Source organism: Rana temporaria, chromosome 7 (genome assembly GCF_905171775.1).
Source record: "Rana temporaria chromosome 7, aRanTem1.1, whole genome shotgun sequence".
Taxonomy (NCBI): domain Eukaryota; kingdom Metazoa; phylum Chordata; class Amphibia; order Anura; family Ranidae; genus Rana; species Rana temporaria.
In genome coordinates, this window is record NC_053495.1 from 82,534,341 (window position 1) to 82,555,634 (window position 21,294).

At 47.8% G+C, this 21,294-nt stretch overlaps 1 protein-coding gene and 1 pseudogene across 8 annotated transcripts in view; both read left to right on the forward strand.

Moving 5' to 3' along the window:
- UBN2 (ubinuclein 2) overlaps positions 1 to 21,294 on the forward strand; it is a 1,075,602-nt gene that overhangs the window by 680,680 nt on the left and 373,628 nt on the right. For all 8 annotated transcript variants that reach the window (XM_040360987.1, XM_040360994.1, XM_040360990.1 and 5 more), the window contains one exon: positions 9,097 to 9,212. In XM_040360987.1, the coding sequence (XP_040216921.1) occupies positions 9,097 to 9,212 (116 nt within the window). The remainder of the gene's footprint in view (positions 1 to 9,096; positions 9,213 to 21,294) is intronic.
- Positions 1,559 to 1,677, forward strand: LOC120946390 (annotated as a pseudogene).

A 21,294-nucleotide genomic window follows, 5' to 3' on the forward strand; every position in this document is an offset into this window, starting at 1 on the left:
AGCACCGACTCTCTCCCGAAGTTATTGGTCTAGTGGACCAGCTGGTCCAGGGCCTTGTATATGTCTGTGATGCTTCACTGGATGCCGCGCCCTTGATGCCCAGGGCTTCTGTTTTGCCCTAGCGGATTTACCCTTCAAGGGTGGGGAGGCCTTTCAGGTCCTCGCTGGACGACATTATCAAGGATGTCACTGGAAGGAAGAGCACTCTCCTCCCTCAATCCTCCAGGGGAAGGAGCCCCGCCGTCGGCCGGGTCCTTCCTTTCCCACGCCAAAGCGTTTTTTTTCGTCAGGGTCCGCGGGCAAACCCACCCTGGCCGACAAAGGCTCAGCTGGGGGACTAAAACGTCCCTGGGTAAGCCGATCACGCCAGCACCCAAACCTGCCAATGTATGTAGCCTTCCCCTGCCTGTCTCTGGGATGGGAGGTCGGCTTTGCAGGTTCACAGCTCGGTGAACCTCCCTGCTCTCCGACCAGTGGGTCTGCGAGGTGGTCTCTTCGGAGTACTAGATAGGGTTCCTTCCTATCCACTGAACAGATGTTTTCCCTCGTGTCTCCCTCTCCTTCCGGCTCGTTGGTCTGCCCTGGTGCAGTGTCGGACTTGCTAAGCTGCGGGGTAATTTTACCTGTCCTGCAAGACGAGAGGTTTGAGGGTTTCTATTTAAATCTGTTCTCGGTCCCGAAGATGGACGTGGTCCGTCCGATTTTGGGCCTCAAGCCCTAAATGCCTTTGTTAACGTTGGGTAGTTTCGCATGGAATCCATTCATTCCGCGGTAGCTGCGCTCCATCCGGGGGACTTTCTGGCGTCCTTGGACATCAAGGACGCATACATGCATGTCCCATTTTGCGCAAGTCACAGAGGTTTCTGTGCATCGCGATGGGGAAGGACCACTGTCAGTTTGTGGCCCTTCCTTTTGATCTGGTGTCGGCACCAAGAGTTTTCACCAAGGAGCTCGCACTTATCCTAGCTTTGCTGGGACTGCAAGGCTTTGCTATCATGGGCTGCTTAGTTGACTTTCTTCTGAGAGCAGCTTCTGGCTCAGAATTGGTGGATGTGTCTGTAGCCATTCAGACCCTCCGAGAATTTGGGAGGGTGTTAAACATTTTGGAGTCGGTCCTGGTCCTGACTTTTGGAGTACCTAGGGTTGATCCGGACTCCTTGTGGCAAAGGTCCTTCTTCCCCTGGAGAAATTGCAGACTCTTCAGTCTGCAGTGAAGGTATTGGCATCACACAATCGGTCATCTCTCCGTTTTGCATGCGAGTCCTGGGCCTGTTGGTAGCCTCCTTCAAAGCGGTACAATATGCCCAGTTCCACACTCGTATTTTCCTGAGGGAAATACTGTCCAAGTGGTACTAATCTCTTTGTCTTTGGATCATCAGATTCAGGTGCGCCACCTGGTCAGAGTCTCTCTGAATTGGTTGCTGAGATCCCTGACTCTTCGGTCCGGGAAGTTGTTTCTTCCCTTCCAGTGGACGGTGATTATGGCGGTTTCCAGCCTCACGGGTTGAGGGGGGCGCCTGGGGGATCCAGTCGACCTAGAGTCGCTGGACTCTAATGGGCCTACGGCCACACCACCCTGAATGTGCCTGCTTTCATCTGATCTCGGTAGCTAACCAGGGTCGGGCCTGGTTAGTACTTGGATGGGAGACCGCCTGGGAATGCCGGGTGCTGTAAATCCTGTCTACCGATCATTGTCCTAGTACTTTGGGCGATCAGGCTATGCCTCTCCTCGTGGTCGAGGAGGTTGCAAGGTTGTCCAAACTGGATTCAGCCAGACAATGACACAGCCGTGGCTTCGGTCTACCATCAGGTATACTGGCAGGCAGACTACTGGAGACGCCAGATGATGGACCAGGGCGACTGGTCTTTGTACTTGGAGGTGTTTTTAGCTCCCTTGCAGGAGGTGAGACTCACAGGGCATGGATCTCCTGGCAGCTTGTCTCAACTGCAAAGGTGTCGAAGTTCGTGGCCAGGTCTAGTGATCCTGTACAGACGTGCCAGTCGCGTTGGTGGCCCTGTGGGGTCTGTATCGGCTACTTTATGCCTTTCCTCCATTGCAGTTGCTTCCTCGGCTGCTCCACAGAGTGGAGGCTGAGGGGATCCCAATGATTCTAATCGCTCCAGATTGGCCTTGGCGTCCTTGGTACGCCGATCTCGGGCGCCTGGTGGCGGAGGTACCCTGACAGGTGCCAGGGCGGGAGGACCTTCCATCTCAAGGTCCCATACTTCCTCCTGTTGTAAAGTCGCTGGATTATTTGACATGGCTATTGGAAGCCAGGTTTTAAGAGACCGGGGTCTGTCCGACTCGGTCATCTCAATCATGCTGAGGGCACAGTAGTCTTCTTCCTGGAGGATCTACCATGGCACCTGGAAGGCTTACATCTCTTGGTGTGAAGAGATGGGGTGACATCCACGGACGTGCTCGGTGTCCAGGGTCCTGCTGTTTTTACAGCTTCAAGTGGATCTAAAAATTGCCTTAAGCACCCATTGGGGGCAGATTTCAGCCTTGGCTGTGTTTTTTTCTTTTTCTTTTTTTCAGTGGCCTTTTGCGGCCCATTCCCTGGTGGGTACCTTTTAGTGCAGGGGGTTTGTCATATACTTCCCCCTCTTGGCCCACCTTTTCCCCCATGAGTTTTGTCTCTGGTGCTCTCGGTTCTTCAGGAACCTTTCTTTTGGAAACATAATAAACATTCTTCTCTTGACACGATCTCAGAAGGTGGCATTTTTAGTGGCCATTACTTCTGTCCGAAGGGTTTCTGAGTTGGCGGTCTTGTCTTGCTAGTCGCCATACTTGATCCTCCATAAGGATTAGGTGGTGGTTTCGCCTAAATTAGGTCTTTGTTCTTCCATCCTTATGTTCTCGGCCGGCACATCCTACGAAGGTTGCACTTCATACTTTACGCATGGTACACGCTTTGCGGGTGTACCTGCCTGCTACGACTCTGTTTCGGAGATCTGACGTTCTTTTTGTGTCTGTGTCTGGTCTGCTAAAAGGGCCTGGCGGTCTTGTCGACCACCATTTCTCGGTGGATCAAGCAGACCGTCATACAGGCCTATGCTCTTAGGGGGCACGCTCCCCCTTTTCCGGTCATGGCACTTTTTCGACCAGGGCAATTGGTGCTTCCTGGGTTTTCCGACATCAAGGTGTCTCACAGGTGTGCGAGGTGGTGACTTGGTCGTCCGTTCACACTTTTTCCATATCTTGCTGTGGGTGCATCTTCTGATGCTTCTTTCGGCCGCTAGGTTTTGCAGGCGGCTGTTTAAAGTTGCACCTCCTCCGTTGAGCTCTGCTTGTTTTGGGGTGAAGTTAAATTGGTTCTACTGATACTGTTCCCACCCCTCGTTTTTTGACACTGCTTGGGGACATCCCACTTGTCAAGATTTAAGAAGCTGTGTCTGTCCATGGACGATAAGAGAAAATAGGATTTTTTGTACTCACCGTAAAATCCTTTTCTCTGATGTCCATGGACAGACACAGCACCCACCCCTCCTTTTTATGTTTGTACTGCTTGTTACGAATTGAGGTTGCATACTGCAGGGAGGAGGGTTATGTCTGGAGGGACTGTTCAACTCTGTTAAAGTAACATGTATTTGATTATCTAACCGTGGACGTCAGAGAAAAGGATTTTACGGTGAGTACAAAAAATCCAATTTTTTCCAAAGAATTGTGGGACAAATTATAACTTTAAAATGTTTACTTTTCAAAAAAGGGTCATTTGGGGGGTATTTGTCCTGGCATGTTAGGGCCTCAAGAAATTATAGGCCGTCCGTACATCAGGTATGAATTGGAAACCATAGCTTGTAGATGCTAACTTTCACACAGACTAAATAATATACACCAATTTGGGTTATTTTTACCAAAGAAATGTAACAGTATAAATTTATGAAGAAAAAATACTTATTTGCACAATTTTACAACAAACCAAGAATTTTTTTTTTTTTTTTTTTATAATTTCCCCGCTGTAAAAACCCTTACTAACCAGGCCAACTTTCAGTGCTCTCACAATTTGAATGACAATTACTCAGCCATGCAACACTGCACCCATATGAAATTTGTAATTTCTTCTAGATTGTAAGCTCTAACAAGCAGGGCCCTCTAATCCCTCTGTATTGATTTATATTGTAACTGTCTGCCCCCATGTTGTAAAGCGGTGCACAACCGGTTGGCGTGATATAAATCATGTATAATAATTATTGGATCTTAAGGATTTAGAGAAGATCTGTAAAGAAGAGTTCACCAAAATCCCTCCTGAGATGTGTGCAAACCTGGTCACCAACTACAAGAAATGTCTTGCCTCTGTGCTTGCCAACAAGGGGTTCTCCACCAAGTACTAAGTCATGTTTTGCTTGGGGCTCACATGCTTATTTTACTCACTGCAACTTAATTTATAGCATTTTTGTTTGTGGGTTTTTTTCTGGATTTGTGGTTGATATTCTGTGTCTATCTTTTTAAATGCACCTATGATAAAAATTATAGACCTTTCAATTTTGTGTAAGCGGGCAAACTTACAAAATCTATAGGGGATCAAATAATAATTTTCCCCAGTGTAAGTGCCCAGTAGGCAAGTGGTTATTATCGGCTGGTTCAGCCTCAAATGATGGCCTATAAAAAAAGGTGTCTCATTACCAAGGTGTCACACAAACATGATGGGTGAAAGCAAAGGGCTCTCTCAATACCATTGCAACCTTATTGTTGCAAAACATACTAATGGAATTGTTTACAGAAGGATTTTTAAACTTCTGAATGTTTCAGTGAGCACTGTTGGAGCCAAAATCCGGAAGTGGAAAGAACATAATTTCACCATAAACCAAGCACGACCAGGTGCTCCCTGCAAAATTTCTGACAGAGGAATGAAAATAATTATCAGGATGCTGGGATAATATAGTCTGGTCAGATGAGATCAAAATTTAACTTGTTGGATGCCATAATGCACACCATGTTTGGAGGCCAAATGGCACTGCACATCATCCCAAAAACACCATACAAACAGTGAAGTTTGGAGGCGGGATCATTATGGTGTGGGACTACTTTTCAGCATACAGTACTGGCAAACTTCATATCATTAAAGGAAGGATGAATTGAAAAATGCACCAAGACATTCTTGATATAAATCTGCTGCCAATTACCAGGATGATAATGAAAATACAGATCATCAAACACAAAGCCAAAAAAACGCTCAATTAGTTTCAAAGAGAGAAAATAAAGCTGCCAGAATCGCCCAGCAAATCACTTGCATTGAATCTATAGAAAGAACTTTAAGGTCAAAGCTCATAGAATATGCCCACTGAACCTTCAAAATGTAAAGACTCTGTGGAAGAATAGGCCAAAATCACACCAGAGCAATGCATGTGACTAGATTCTCCATACAGTAGGTGTCTTGAAGCTGTCATTACCAACAAAGGATGTTGTACAAATACATTTCAGTTAGCGTGTTTAATAATTGTTGCCTGTTTCACTCCATTTTGTTAAACATAACTTAATTTCTGAACTTAGTTGGTTTGGTTTCTTTGTATTTACCGACATGTAGTAAAAATGTCATGTCAAATATGTTTACCTAGAAAAATGGTTACGTGTTCAATACTTTACTTTACTCACTTTATCCTCGCCTTTTTTTGAATATTGGTACCATGTTTGCTTTTTTACAGTCAATTGGTACCATTAGTCAGTAAGCTGTCCTTCAAAATTAGCAATAATGGACTGGCTATAACATGGCTAAGTTCTTTGAGGACTGTCAAGTGTGAGCTATCTGGGTTCTTGCATTAATTTTTTTTCTTTTTTGTACCCGGGTTTCTGCCCGCCTCAGGGGTACATTCAATATACTATTTAAATTTTTTTATTATATCCCTCCTTTTCCTTGGTATAAACTGAGGAGATGAATATACAGTATATAATACAGTTGCCTTCTCCCTATGACAAATTTTCCTTTTTGGGGCCAATATGTTCTGATCTAGATTTTTTTGATGCAGTGTGTCTCTTGTAATCTATTTTAGCTGTCGTTCTTAAACTCTTGCATTTCTTATTGCGTTTTTTGTAGTTTTGAAATGCCAATGGTGAACCCTCTGGCCTTATATTTTTTTTAAGCCCATTTTTTTTGTTATACCTTTTTACCATATTTAGCCACCCAGGTTTAACTTTTTTGTTCTTTTTATATTTGTTGCTCATTGGTACTCACATATGCCGTTGGTTAGAGCTGCACAATTCTGGCTAAAATGAGAATCACAATGTTTTTGCTTGGATAAAAGATCACATTAAGTAATTTTCTAGTAAAAAATACTGATTATAACTTGTAAGCAGCAAGTGTCAGAAAAAGGCTTAGGGCCAGATTCAGATACAATGGCGTATCTTTTGGCCGGCGTAGTGCATCCCATTTGCACTATGCCGACGTAACATAGTGAGGCAAGTACAGTATTCACAAAGCACTTGCTTCGTAAGTTACGTCGGCGTAGCACAAATGGGCTGGCGTAACCCCGCCTAATTCAAAGTAGGCATGTAGTGGGCAGGCTACATTTAAATTAACCGTGACCCCATGTTAATGAGGGCCGTTCGTACGGCGCATGCGCGCATGCTTAGAAATAAGGCCGCAAATACTCCCTACGAAACGACGTCGGCTCAATGCTTTCGACGTGAACGTAACCTACGCCCAGCCCCATTCACGTACATTTACGCAAACAATGTAAAATACGACGGCTGTTCCGTCTATACCTTGCATGGGCTGCGCCATCTTTTTGGTGGTTTATCTTTACGCCGACGTATGTCTTACATAAACGCCGTAGCTTGCTGCGACGGGCGTACGTACGTTCGTGAATCGGCATATCTTACTCATTAACATATTTGACGCGTAAATCCACGTACACGCCCCTAGCGGTCAGCGTAAATATGCACATAAGATACAACGGCGTATGAGACTTACGTTGGTCGTATCTTAGCAACAGTGAGGCGTATCTCATTTTAAGAATGCGCGCAAACATATGACGGCGCGCATTCGGACTTACGACGGCGTATCTACTGATACACCGTCCTAAGTCTTTCTGAATCCGGCTATTAGTCTTTAAGGACGACCGGATCTATCCGCTGGGATTTATCCGCAGATCAGTTCCAGCGGATAGATCCGGTCGTGTGTACGTCCGAGCGGACATTTATCGGTGGAAAAAATTCCAGCCGACGAATTTCAAGCGGATAATAAGAAATCTATCCGCTTGAATCCTGTCCAGCGGATTGATACAGTGGTCTGTACAGACTCACCGGATCAATCCGTCCGCTCCCCTCCCTCGCATGTGTCGTAATGATTCGAGGCATGCGTGGAAGTCTTTACCTTCCAGCGCCGCGCATGTCGCCGCGTCATCGTCGCAGCGACGGCGCGACACGTCACCGCGGATGGATTCCGGGCAGATTTCGATGTCATTGAGGGCATTTTTTTTTTCAGACAAAAGAGCAGCATTGTTTGCTGCACTTGACCAGTTGCTTTCTCGGGGGGTTTCCAAAAAGGTTTCACAGTTACTTACACCATCCTGCTCAGTGCCGAAGCCAAATGGTCACGTGTGGCCCATTCTGCATCTAAATTGCTGACGTTTTTAAGGTTTTGTATGGAATCTATAAGGTCAGCGGTTGCTTCTGTCCATCTGGGATATTTCCTACCCTTTGGCTTAGCCACAATACTTAGAGTACTCACAAAGATGGCCCTGGTGTTGGCACTTCAGCGAGTCACGGGGATCCATTTTTTAGAGATACCTGGATATTCTACTCCTGCAGAAGCTATTAGAAGGCCTCAAGGCCATTGTGCACTGTCTGCAAATTTCAACCCAGTAGCCATTGCACCCAGAATATCTGGGCCGCCTGCTGGGCACATAATTACCTAGTTAAATAGTCTGGTTGAAAAGAGGCAAAAGTCCATCTTGTGGTGGAAGAACTAGAAGTTTTATCTCAGAGCAATCTACGTTGGTGTTAGGATTTATCACTTATGGACTCATAGCTTGCTTCTCATGGATTTTATACATTCTGGCCTGGATTCACAAATCACTTACGCTGACATATCTTTATATACGCCGCATAAGTGCACAGATGCACCTGTCGTATCTATGCGCCTGATTCTTAAAGCTAGATACGCCTGAATTGTGGCTTCATCTGACCGACGTAAGTCTCCTACGCCGTCGGAGCCTGGGCGCATATTTACGCTGGCCGCAAGGGGCGCTTCCATTGATTTACGCGTCAAATATACAAATGACCGAGATACGCCGATTCACGAACGTACTTGCGCCCGTCGCTGTAATCGACGCCGTTTACGGAAGGTGTACGTCTGGCGTAAAGTTATTCCACATAAAGCAGGTGTAAGTCATGTTAGGGTATGGACCAGGGAACAGCCGTCGTATTTTACGTTGTTTACGTAAGTCGTACGTGAATGGGGCTGGGCGTAGGTTACGTTCACGTCGTAGGCATTGAGCCGTCATATCTTAGGGAGTAAATTTGACGTGATTGTGAGCATGCGCGCGCATGCACCGTTCGTTCGGCTCATCATTTGCATGGGGTCAAGCTTCATTTAAATGGATCATGCCCACTTCCTTCCTACTTTGAATTAGGTGGGCTTACGCCGGACAATTTACGTTACACCGACGCAACGTTGGGCACGAGTGCTTTGTGAATATTGTTCTTGCCTTTCAATGTTACATCGGCGTAGCGCATATGAGATGCGCTATGCCCGCACAAATATACTCCGATCTACGTGAATCCGGGCCAACGTGTTACTGTATTCACCCTATTTTTCCACAACCACTTATTGAACTTTTTAGAGCCTCATCCTTTAATTTTATACACACAACCTTATTATAACATGGAATACATATTTAAAGGAATTTTTCTTCTGACATCTACATAGTGCAAGCTTTTTATTTTTCTTCAAGAGACATAGTTGTCACAGCCTTTTATTTGGTCTACTAGTCCTAATGCCTTTACTAAGAATATTTGGAAGAACAAGATTGTTTTGGAATGTTTGTGTTTTGAATATTGTAACAGAAAAGCTAACCTCTGGCTATGAAATTTAAATAGCTTTTTGTCTATATACACATTATGTATTTTGTGCTAGTGTGTGCTTACTTTTATAGGATGACCGACTGAAAGAGCCACTACAAAGACTAAAAGTGGCTATCAGCAATCTGATGCCTGAACAGCTCAACAGGTACCAAGAGGACTGCCAGGCACATCAGGCCAAAAGTACAAAGTAAGTTTTGTTTTTGACTGACTTTTTTTTCGCACTGTTTGGTATAGAAGAATTTGGGTACATGTAAACAATTTCACTTGTAGCAAAATAAGAAAAATGGCAAGGTTGCTAAGAATGATTTATCGATTTTAACCCCTTCATGCCTAAGACTAAGACCTCGTACACACGACCGAACATGTCTGCTGAAACTGGTCTGCGGACCAGTTTCCGCGGACATGTTCGGTCGTCTGTACGGCCGACCGGACAATTTTCCGGCGGATCGGACAATTTTCCGGCGGATCGGACAGGTTTCCAGCGGACAAATGTTTCTTAGCATGCTAAGAAACACGTCCGCTGGAAGCCTGTCCGTCGGACATGTTCGGTCGTCTGTACGACTCACCAGACATGTCCGCTCGGCCGAAAAGCCTTGCATGCTTCGAAGTGATTCGACGCATGCGTGGAAGCATTGACCTTCCAGGGTCGCGCACATCGTCGCGGCGACGGCGCGGCCACGTCACCGCGTTCGCTGTCCGCTGGAAATTTGGTCTGATGGTGTGTACAGCCATCAGACCAAAATCCGCCAGCGGACATGTCCGATGAAAACGGTGCACGGACCGTTTTCATCGGACATGTCCCGTCGTGTGTACGAGGCCTCAGAGTATTTTTTGCTAGAAAATTACTTGGAACCCCCAAACATAGATATTTTTTTCAGAGACCCTAGAGAATAAAAGGGCAATTGTTGCAATATTTATATTTTGGAGTTACAGAGGAGGTCTTGTGCTTAAACGTATTCCTTTCGCTTTAATGATCACTGCAATACCCCTCACATTTGTGGTTTGAACACTGTTTAGATTTGTGGGCGCAACTTATGTATGAGTTTTCTTCTGGGCGTGAGCTTGGAGGGACTGGGCGCTTAATTTCTTTTTTTTTTGCGCTGCCTCACACGGTTCAAACCACACGTGAGGTATCACCACGATCGTTGGAGCCAAGAGCAATAATTCAAGCACTAGATCTCCTCTAAAACTCAAAACTGGTAACTTGTAGAATTTTTTAAATGTCGTTTATGGAGATTTTTAACCACTTTCCGCCCGGCCCATTGTAAAATGACGTCCACAACGGACCTCCAACGATCCGGGTGGACGTCATATGACGTCCTGGGCTTTGCGGGTGGATATCTGAATGATGCCTGCAGCTAGAGGCATCATTCAGATATCCTTCTCTTGTGCCGGCGATTCTGCACAACGTAAAAACGATCATAGCGGCGGAACATCCCCCCCCTCCCGCCGCCATCCGGTGCTTCTCCGGGCTCTCCCGTGCCATCGGGGGCCCGGAGAAAGAATCGTCCGGCGCTGGCAGGAAGCATAGAGATGGTCACTAGTCATCTCTATGACCGTCGGAGGACCCGGGCGCGATGTGATGACGTCACGCCCGGGTCCCCGTAAGTAAACAAAGCCGCAATTGCGGCTGCTAAGCAACAGTAAGCATGGTATCGGTGAATTTTTGTTCACCGATTTCATGCTTTCCAGCCTGGAGGAGAGATGTGGGGTCTTATTGACCCTGCATCTCTCCATAAAGAGTACCTGTCACACACATTCCTATTACAAGGGATGTTTACATTCCTTGTAATAGGAATAAAAGTGATAATAAAAAAAATAAAATAAAAAAAAAGTGTAAAAAAATAAATAAATATGTAAAAAAAAAAAAAGAAATACAAAAACATTTTTTTAACGCCCCTGTCCCCAGTAGCTTGCGCACAGAAGCAAATGCACACGCAAGTCCCGCCGACATATGTAAACGCAGCTTAAACCACATATGTGAGGTATCGCCGCGTGCGTTAGAGTGCCAGCAACAATTCTAGCACTAGATCTCCTCTGTAAATCTAAACCTGTAAACAATTTCAAAGCGTTGCCTATGGAGATTTTTAAGTACCGAAGTTTGGCGCCATTCCATGAATGTGCGCAATTTTAAAGCGTGACATGTTGGGTATCTATTTACTCGGTGTAACATCATATTTCATATTTTCCAAAAAAATTGGGCTAACTATACTGTTTTATTTTTTTAATTCATGAAACAATTTTTTTCCCAAAAAAAGGCGTTTGAATTTTTTTTGCGTAAATACCGTGCAACATAAAACGTTTCAATGACCGTCGTTTTATTTCCTAGGGTGTCTGCTAAAAAAACATATATAATGTTTGGGGGTTCTGCGTAATTTTCTAGCAAAAGAAATATGATTTGTACATGTAGGAGAGAAGTGCCAGAATAGGCCTGGTAGGGATGTGTGTATAACAGCCCGGTATGGAAGCGGTTAAGGGTGAAATTTTGACGCTATTCCACGAGCGGGCACAATTTTGAAGCATGACATGTTGGGTATCAATTTACTCTGCGAAACATTATCTTTCACAATATAAAGAAAATTGGTCTGACTTTACTGCTGTCTTATTTTTTAAGTAAAAATGGTGCATTTTTTCCCCAAAAATTGCTCTTGTGAGACCGCTGCGCAAATACATTTTGACATAAACTATTGCAGCAACCGCCATTTTATTCTCTAGGGTGTCTGGAAAAAAAAAATATTTCTCTTATTGTCCATGGACGGACACAGCTTAAGTCCTTAAGTCTTGACAAGTGGGTTATGTTCCCTGTTTACAGGAGAGGACTAGGCAGAATCATGTTAGATAATTAAATACATGTTACACTAACAGAGTTGAACAGCCCTACCCAGGGGGCGGTCCCTCCAGACATAACCCTCCTCACTGCAGCTGCAGCCTCAGTTTCGTTCTGCTTAGCAAAGGAGAAGGACATATGGCTCCCTTTGGGCCCAGCGCCCTGAGGAGAAATTTTATTTTATTTTGTTTTATTTTATCTTTTCTTGAAGAATCTTCTTTCAACTGTCGGCTGAGAGACAGGCTGGATAATATAGATCCTTGTAGTCTACTCAGCAGTGCCGGCCCAAGACATTGTGCTGCCTGGGACCAAGAATGAAATGCTGCCCCCCCCCCCAAATAAATCACGCCCACCAAAAGGCCCCCACATTCATTATTTTATATCCTATCATATATCATATTATATCATGGCTCTATACATGTATATAGGAGTATAAAGAGGACCTGTCATGGCTCTATACATGTATTTAGAGGACCTGTCATGGCTCTTTACATGTAAAGGAATATAAAGAGGACCTGGCATGGCTCTTTACATGTAAGGGAATATAAAGAGGACCTGGCATGGCTCTTTACATGTAAAGGAATATAAAGAGGACCTGGCATGGCTCTTTACATGTAAAGGAATATAAAGAGGACCTGGCATGGCTCTTTACATGTAAAGGAATATAAAGAGTACTTGTAATGGCTCTATACATGTATAAAGGAGTATAACGAGGACCTGTCATGGCTCTATACACAAAAAATTAAAACCATCAGTAGGGCAGTGGACGGTGTCAGTAGGGCAGTGGACGGTGTCAGTAGGGCAGTGGACGGTGTCAGCAGCATTGTACCTCCATCCAAAAACCTGAATCGGCTCTACTGAACCCAACCCAATACAAACTGTTCACAAAGTGGCACTGTGCATTCTACAACCATTTCAAGCACCTTTTAATTACAAAAAATTCAAAGCAATCCACAGGCACCCCACAAATAGAGAAGAAAATAACAGATTAAATATCAGACCATGCCTGCCCCCCCCCCCCCGAATAGAGACCTCCATTACAGCAAGAGGGAAAAAAAACCTTACCTTCCTGGAGCCGAAAGGCAGAAAGGGGGCTGACAGAGAGCAGTGTTGCTGACAGAGGGGAGTGGCTTACATAGAAGGGTGGGCTGACAGAGAGGGGCAGGCTGACAGGGGTGGGTTGCTGACAGAGAAGGGGGCTGATGGAGGGGGGTTGCTGACAGAGAGGTGGCTGACAGGGGGGTTGCTGACAGAGAGGGGGCTGACGGGGGTTGCTGACAGAGAGGGGACTGACGGGGGTTGCTGACAGAGAGGGGGCTGACGGGGTTGCTGACAGAGAGGGGGCTGACAGGGGTTGCTGACAGAGAGGGGGGCTGACAGAGAGGGGGCTGACGGGGGTTGCTGACAGAGAGGGGGCTGGCATAATAATAAAAAAAAAAAAAAAAATATATATATATATATATATATATATATATATATATATATATATATATATATATATATATATATATATATATATATATATATATTTCTGTTACCTCCATCCATGAGAGCTATTATCTTTGAACTGTTGTGCGGCACCACCAGCTATTTCAGATATATCAATTATAAATGTTATTGCAAGCAAATTATAGCTGTTTTATCATAAAACAGCTATAATTTGCTTGCAATAACATTTATAATTTATATATCTGAAATAGCTGGTGGTGCCGCACAACAGTTCAAAGATAAGAGCTCTCATGGTAACAGAAATACTTTTTTATGCTGGTTATACCTTCCTTAAACAAAGTGACCTACCTTTCCTGTGGCAGAGGCACTGGCGGGCAAAATATGATATCAGATGATGGGAGTTGTAGCACGCAGTAGGCTGGCTCTGAGCTGTTCTCCTGAGAGTCACCGACTCCACCCCCCGGGAGCAGGGAGTTGAGCATGTAGCCGGCGGCGCTGCGAACTACAACTCCCATAAGCCCTAGCGGCGACCATCTCACGCGACGTCACCTGACAGACTGACGTGAGTCAGGATTTCAGCGCTGCGGGTGGAAACTAGGATAGCCGCAGCGGCCAGACACTGTGACTCCAGTAGACCAGTACGGTACTTAACTTTGGGGGGGGGCACATGCAACACTCACAGGCAGCGGAACGGGCTGGCAGTGGCGTCAGAATGCCGCTCCCCTAAATGTGCCGCCTGGTACCAATGGTACCACCCGGTCCCATCATAGGGCCGGCTCTGCTACTCAGTCCGACCAGCAAGCGTGGGCACACCTTTGCAAAGAGGCTGGGTCTGCCACGCCATACCCCATGGCTCCTGGGGTGGCCGGTGAGCTTTGCTCCAAGGTCCACATATGACTGGGCTGTGGTGTTGTCTCACTCACAGTGGACCGGGCCGACAGCTACCTCCATTGTGGTTGTAGTTCTGTCAGGAATGTGTCAGCGTGTCCTTGCTCAGATGGGTAAGTACAGTCCCTCCCGCTTCGGTGGGTTGGTACGGCTGGACATTCCTGGGGTTTGGGGGTCCTCTTCCCCTCCCTTCCCTGCTCCTTTCCCTTGCTGCATTGCTAAGGCACGCTGTCCGGGGGGGCTTTCCTGAGGGGGCTGTGTTATCTGGCATTTTTTTTTTTGTTTCATAAAGTTTTATTAGGTGAACATGAAATCATACATAGCATCTTATAAATACATCGTATAACTGCATATGTTAACAATAGTGAAAAAAAAATCCGAAAGCGTGATGTCATAGATTACAATCTTGTATCAAAATATATTCACTGGGGCGTGGCCTGGACGGGCATGTGAACAGTCGCAGTTCACGGAGCTCCCGCTACTGATCCTGTTACGATCCTGTTACCGGCGAAAACCGACATCAGCGAGCGGTCCACTCGAGGCAGCACACTCCACGGACCTCAGCGGGGGTGTCTCGACGGTCGGCGAGGGTCCGGATGACCCGCAAACCCGAGAAGGGAGCCGCGGCCGGTTCGGCCATGGAGATCCAAGATGGCGCCGGGGCCTCTCAGCAGCAGCGAGCAGCGCGCGGGCCTGAAAAACATGCAGAGGCTGGCGGTAAGGCACCCAAAGCAGCCAAACACCAGGGGAAAGAACCCCCCAAGGACATGCTTTATTATACCCAAAGGCTGCAGGGATCTACCAGCTCTCCGGCTCCCACACAGCCGACATGGGCGCAGAGAGTGCAGGGCCTAAATGGTGATCCTGCCATGGATGACACGCTGCCGCTTGAGAGCTCCACGGACACTATGCAGGACATATTTGGGGAGCTACAGGAGGATGCCCCGCAACCCACACTTAGTGAGATCCTCCGGGCGGTGCAGAAGTGCACAACCTCAGTTACAGCCTCGGTGGACGGCCTGAAGGCACAGTTTGGGGAACTCACTGAGACAGTGTCTCTCATGCGCCATGACCTCCAGAAGATCAGGGAGAGGACCACTGCTGTGGAGGGGCGCATCAGCGAGGTCGAGGACGCGCTCCCACCCCTTACCAGGGACGCTAGGTCCGCACTGCAGCAGTCCGCACAGGCCGCCGCAAAAACAGACGACATTGAGAACCGTCTGAGAAGGAACAATGTACGCATAGTAGGCCTCCCCGAGAAGGTGGAAGGTAGGGACCCCACTACGTTCATTGAGACCTGGCTCCAGGATACCTTTGGCAAGGAGGCATTTTCCACACTGTATGCAGTAGAAAGGGCGCACCGAACGCCTCCCAGACCCCTTCCCCCTGGCGGCCCCCCCAGATCCATCCTTGCCAGACTCCTGAATTATCGGGACAAGGAAACCATCCTACGGCTGGCCAGGGAAAGGGGATCGGTGCACTACAATGGAGCCAGAGTATCGTTCTACCCCGACTTCTCAGCAGAGGTGCAACGCAAGAGGGCCAAGTTTGTGGATGTTAAAAAGCGCCTGCAGAGGATCCAAGTCAATTATGCTATGTTGTTCCCAGCCAAGCTGCGGATTACGGTGAGGGGCCAAGCTACGTTCTTTGAGTCTGCCGCGGAGGCCGCACAGTGGCTGGACCACAATGAACAGGACCTGAGGAGACGCCGTGAGGAAGACAGGGGTGATTGAGGCCCTAACTGCACCCCTACATAGCCGCTAAGTTCGCCGCGGACCAGTTCAGTTGTTACCTGCAAGCCGGAACTTTACCTGATTATATTTTGCTAGCGTTATTTAAGAGCTTCGGAAGCTGAATTGCACCCCCTCTGGACTCTATGCTACAGGGGGGGGCCCACACTTATGTGCTATTTGGTACCAGCGACGAACCCCGGCCGGGGGAGTCTACCCTTGTTTTTTGGTGCCCTGTTGGCACACGAGGACTGCTGGATCCACGCGGCGGGAGATCGCGAAGGAGATCGACCTCTGCCCCGGACGGGGCCGAGGGGTGGACACGTATGTTTAACTATTCTTTTTCTTTTTTATTATTGACTATTTTTGATGCTCTGCTCACAGACCTACGCCACTTGATGCACGGTTACTTGCTGGACCCGATCCGGCCCCGGCTGGGGCCCCGCCCACCGGAGATGACCCTGAGGCCTCGTGCCTCGGACGGTAATTATTGTCAGACTCAGCTATGGCCACCACCCCGATAGTGACTTGGAATGTGCGTGGGGTGCATGACCCGCTGAAACGAACTATGATACGGTCGGGTCTGAAGAAATTTCTCCCTGCCATTGTGGGATTGCAAGAAACTCACCTTACCAAGGACACGGTCGGGTGTCTGGGATTTTCCTGGGTGGGCAGGGCATATCACTCCACTCACACCTCATACTCAATGGGGGTGAGTGTGCTGATACACGGCTCCTTGGTCTACCAGGAAATAGACGCAATGGTTGACCCGCTCGGTAGATATGTTTTTTTATATTGCAAATTATTTACGGTATCTATGGTTCTAGCTTTCGTGTATATTCCTCCCCCTTTTTCGAGGGAGGTGTTGCAGCTCCTACTGTCCTACCTGGGTGATAAGCCCGATGTCCCTGTAATGATCATGGGGGACTTTAATGCGTGCATTGACCCGAGAGAGGATAGGCACCCGCCAGCTAGGATGCCCCAGGGGAGTAGGGGGACAGCTCTGAGCAGATTACTGGGGGAGGTGGGGTGGCTAGATGTCTGGAGAGCTAGATACCCTGCGACCAAACAGTTTTCATGCTTCTCCAAAACGCACTCTCCGAATACTTCCCACGAGGGGTCTCTGATCACTCTCCGCTGGTGGCCCACCTGGTCACGCGTCCGGTGTCCTCTCTGCCTAAAGCCCCGTGGAAACTAAACGCCTTCTGGCTAAAACTGTTTACTTCCCATGACCATGTTACACGCCGGATAGAACAATACTTCCTAGACAATTGGGGGGGGGGCAGAGAGGGCCCTGGGCTGGGATGCCTTCAAAGCATGCCTGCGGGGAACGTTTATTGAGGAGATTGCGTCCATAAAGCACAATTCCTCTGCTCTCCTGGAGCGGGTGGAGGATCAGGTGAGACAGTTAGAACTGACCTATGTTGTTGACCCCTCGGAATCCACGAGGGAGGCATGGATGTCGGCCCAGGACTCCCTGGACCGGCTGAGATTTTCCACCGCGGAGAAAAAGTGGTTCTTTACCCAGCAGGCCTACTATGAGGAGGGGGAGAAAACGGGCCGCTTGTTGGCCAGAATTGCACGGTCGCAACAGGCGTCCCCGGCCATAGGAGCAATTAGAGACACGCAGGGGCGGCTGGTGAACGAACCTGAGTTGATCTTGACTGAGTTAGCGGCTTTCTACTCTGCACTGTACAGATCACGGGATGATTTCACGGACGGGGAGCTGCAGCGCTATGTGGACGCGATAGCTCTCCCGGCCCTGAAAGATGGGGCAAGGAACGAGCTGGAGAAGCCGCTGACTCTGGAGGAGTTGGTGGAGGCGGTGGCCTCGTTCCCCACGTGTAAAGCCCCGGGGGATGACGGCTTACCCATGGAGGTGTATACTCAGTATGGGGGGGTGGTGCTGCCTAAGTTGCTCGAGGTGTTTAACGCCTCGCTCGACTCGGGGGCCCTGCCTCCCTCCATGACGAGGGCGAACATTATTCTGTTACTGAAGGCGGGCAAGGATCCCGGATCGTATAGACCCATTTCTCTACTACAGAGCGACGTCAAAATACTTGCGAAAGTCCTGGCCATGCGCATGAACAAAATCATTCTGTCCATTATACATCCTGACCAAGCAGGATTCATGCCATGTAAATCCACGGCGACGAATCTCCGGCGGTTGTACTTGAACATGCAGACCCCCTCGGAGACCGTTGGCAGTAGGGCACTGTTGTCGCTTGATGCCAATTAGGCCTTCGACAGTGTCGGCTGGCGGTATCTATGGGCGGTACTGACCAAATTCGGCTTCGGCCCTAGGTTCCTGGGGTGGGTCCGGCTTCTGTATGCTACACCTCAGGCGGCCATACGCATGGCGGATAGGATGTCCCATGCCTTTGCTCTGGGCAGGGGGACCAGGCAGGGATGTCCCCTGTCCCCCCTGCTCTTTGCTCTGGCCATCGAGCCCCTCGCGGTCCTGGTGAGGAGCTGCGGGGCGATTCGAGGGTTTAGATATGGTGCCATGCATGAGAAAATCATGCTATACGCCGATGACATGCTCCTCTTCTTGGAGGACACGGAGGGATCCCTGCAGTAGGTCATGGCCATTATCACGGACTTTGGCCGCTTTTCAGGGCTTACAATTAATTGGACCAAATCGGCCCTGATGTTCCTGGATGGGGCGCCCGCGCTCGGGGGTGGTCCTGCGTGTCCAGTGCCCGTAGTGTCATCTTTTAAGTATCTGGGAGTCTGGATATCCCCCACGATTACGGACTACTGTAAATTAAATGTGTACCCCCTGTTATCTAAATTCAGAGATAAAATTCAAGTGTGGAACAAACTAAAAATGTCCCTGGCAGGCAAAACAAACCTCATCAAAATGATACTAATGCCCCAATTGCTGTATTTCTTGCACAACGCTCCCATGGTGATCACCCTTAAAGTATTCAGAGTAGTTAACTCTCTTTTCAGGCAGCTGTTGTGGCATACCAAAACCCCCAGGATTAAACTAGAACAGCTGCAGCGCCCGAAGGAGGGGGGAGGGCTGGCACTACCCAATCCTTGGATATATTACTTAGCGGCCCAACTCCAACATTTGATAGGAACCACAGGGGTGCAACCCGATGCCTCGGCGGCTCAACTTATGCTGCGGGGATCGGGGGCAGCCACAATACCAGAGGGGCTGGAGGCTTGCAAATTCCAAAAACCCAATAGGCGAATGCCCACATATGCTCTTGTCCAGAAGGTGTGGAATAAGGCTAAGCAGCTCCAAGATGTAGCCGGGTTCACAGAGTTCAGTCCCATTTGGGGGAACAACTCCTATGAGGAGCTGGCCAAAATTGAGCAGGGACGCAGGTGGAGCTCCTACGGGGTCACGCATCTTAAAAATATCTTTAGGGGGGGGCCCTACTTCCCTTCAGTGAACTACAAACCAGATTTAACCTGCCACGCAATATGCAGTTTTATTACATACAGCTACAGCACGCAGTGAGAGCGCAGGGGGGCAGCGGTTGAGTGGGTTCAGTCCCCCACTCTGGTTTTCCGCGCGTTGTTTCAAGCGCGGGATACCAAAGGCATGATTTTGCAATGCTACAATATGCTCCTGTCGTCGTTTCTGGAGGGACATCCTATGAGGGTGGCAGAGCAATGGGAGACAGACTTGGGGCCGATCGAGGGGGAAGTATGGGAGGAAGCCCTGCTGGCGGTGAATGCCTGCTCGCTGAATGTGTCGCAAAGGGTGTCTCAGCTCTACATCTTACTCAGGGTGCACTACACTCCGGTCAAACTCTTTAGAATGGGCCGTGCCCCGGACCCGCTATGTGGTCGGTGCAGGGCGGCCCAGGGGGACCTGGTCCACCTGCTCTGGCGTTGTCCCAAGCTTCATAGGTACTGGTCGGAGGTTCTGGCGACCCTAAACTCTGTGTTCCAGACTAATGTCCCATTAGACCCATTCTGCTGCCTGCTGGGCGTTTTGGAGGGGGCGATAGTGGAAGACGCCATTAGAGTGGCATTTACCAGGGCTCTGTTTCAGGCGAGAAAGCTTATCCTCATACACTGGAAGTCGAGGGAGCCCCCATCAGTTAAGATTTGGGTACAACATGTGGGCAGGACTCTATTGATGGAGAAATAAATCTACCAGCACAGGGGTAACGCAGGAAAATTTTTCAGACTATGGGACCCATGGCTCGCAACGCCGGGGCTGAGCCCCTTGGAGCTAGTTCAAGAACGGTTACTTGGGGGATGTAGGGACAGGGACCGATCTGCAGGGCCCCTGGCCTGATTACTTGAGAGGATGAATGGAGGGTGGTGGAATGGGAGAGAGGACGGGGGCGGAGTTTAGCGGTCGGTGTCCAGTTGGTTCTGATGCTAAAACGATTGTGCATAGTGATTTTATAAAGTGCATCTGATGGTTGAATTGCATTATTGAAGATATGCTTATTTGCATTCTGAATGTACAATGTCATCTGTACTCTGTTTGTCTGTTGTGTGAGCAATAAAAACCTTTTTGATTAAAAAAAAAAATATATTCACTAATCGGAAAAGATAATTGAAGAGTGAGTCGTAAATGAGAGCACATTAAATAGCATAAGAGAAGAAATCTTTTTTTTTTTTTTGCTGTACCCATTTCGACCAGTAAACGGGTTATTCAGTTGTATATTTCTTACGTGGTCGAAATGAGAGGAGAAGGGGTAGGGGAAAAGGGGGGGAGGGAAGGAAAGAGAAAAAAAAAATTTAATAAAATTTGGAGAGGAGGAACTTATTGAGAATTGTCTGACCTAGGGTAATCACCAGAACATCCCATCAACTTTATCAAGATGTTTAATAGTCTTGTATAGGGAGCTATTCAATTTTACTGAATGATTGTTTTATGTCTGTGAGTCTTTGAAAACCATCCAATCATACCATGTTGTCGAGAAATTCGTTATTCTCTCCTGAGAAATACTTATGAGTTCTTCTATTTTTTCTATGTTGTTTATTCTTCTGAACCACTCTATTTTGGAAGGAGTAACATTTGTGCGCCAATGAGCGGGGATACATTGTCGTGCAGCGTTGATCATAAACATTGGGAGCGATTTCAGATAGTGTTTTCTGGGGATGGAATTGAAGTGTAAGAGATATTGTGCTGGTGTAAAGTCAAAGTTTTCCGATGTGACCAAGAAAATGGTCTCGTGGACTGATTTCCAAAAGCTTTGTATCAATGGGCAGGTCCACCAAATGTGGAGCATCGAGCCTTCTTCTTGTTTACACCTCCAACATCTGTCAGAGAGTATTGGCGAGAATTTGTGAAGAATAGAGGGTGTTCTATACCATCTGGTGATGATTTTAAAACTGCATTCTTGTGTGGCTACGTTTAGTGACCCCTTATGAGCATACGTGAAGATTTTTTCCCA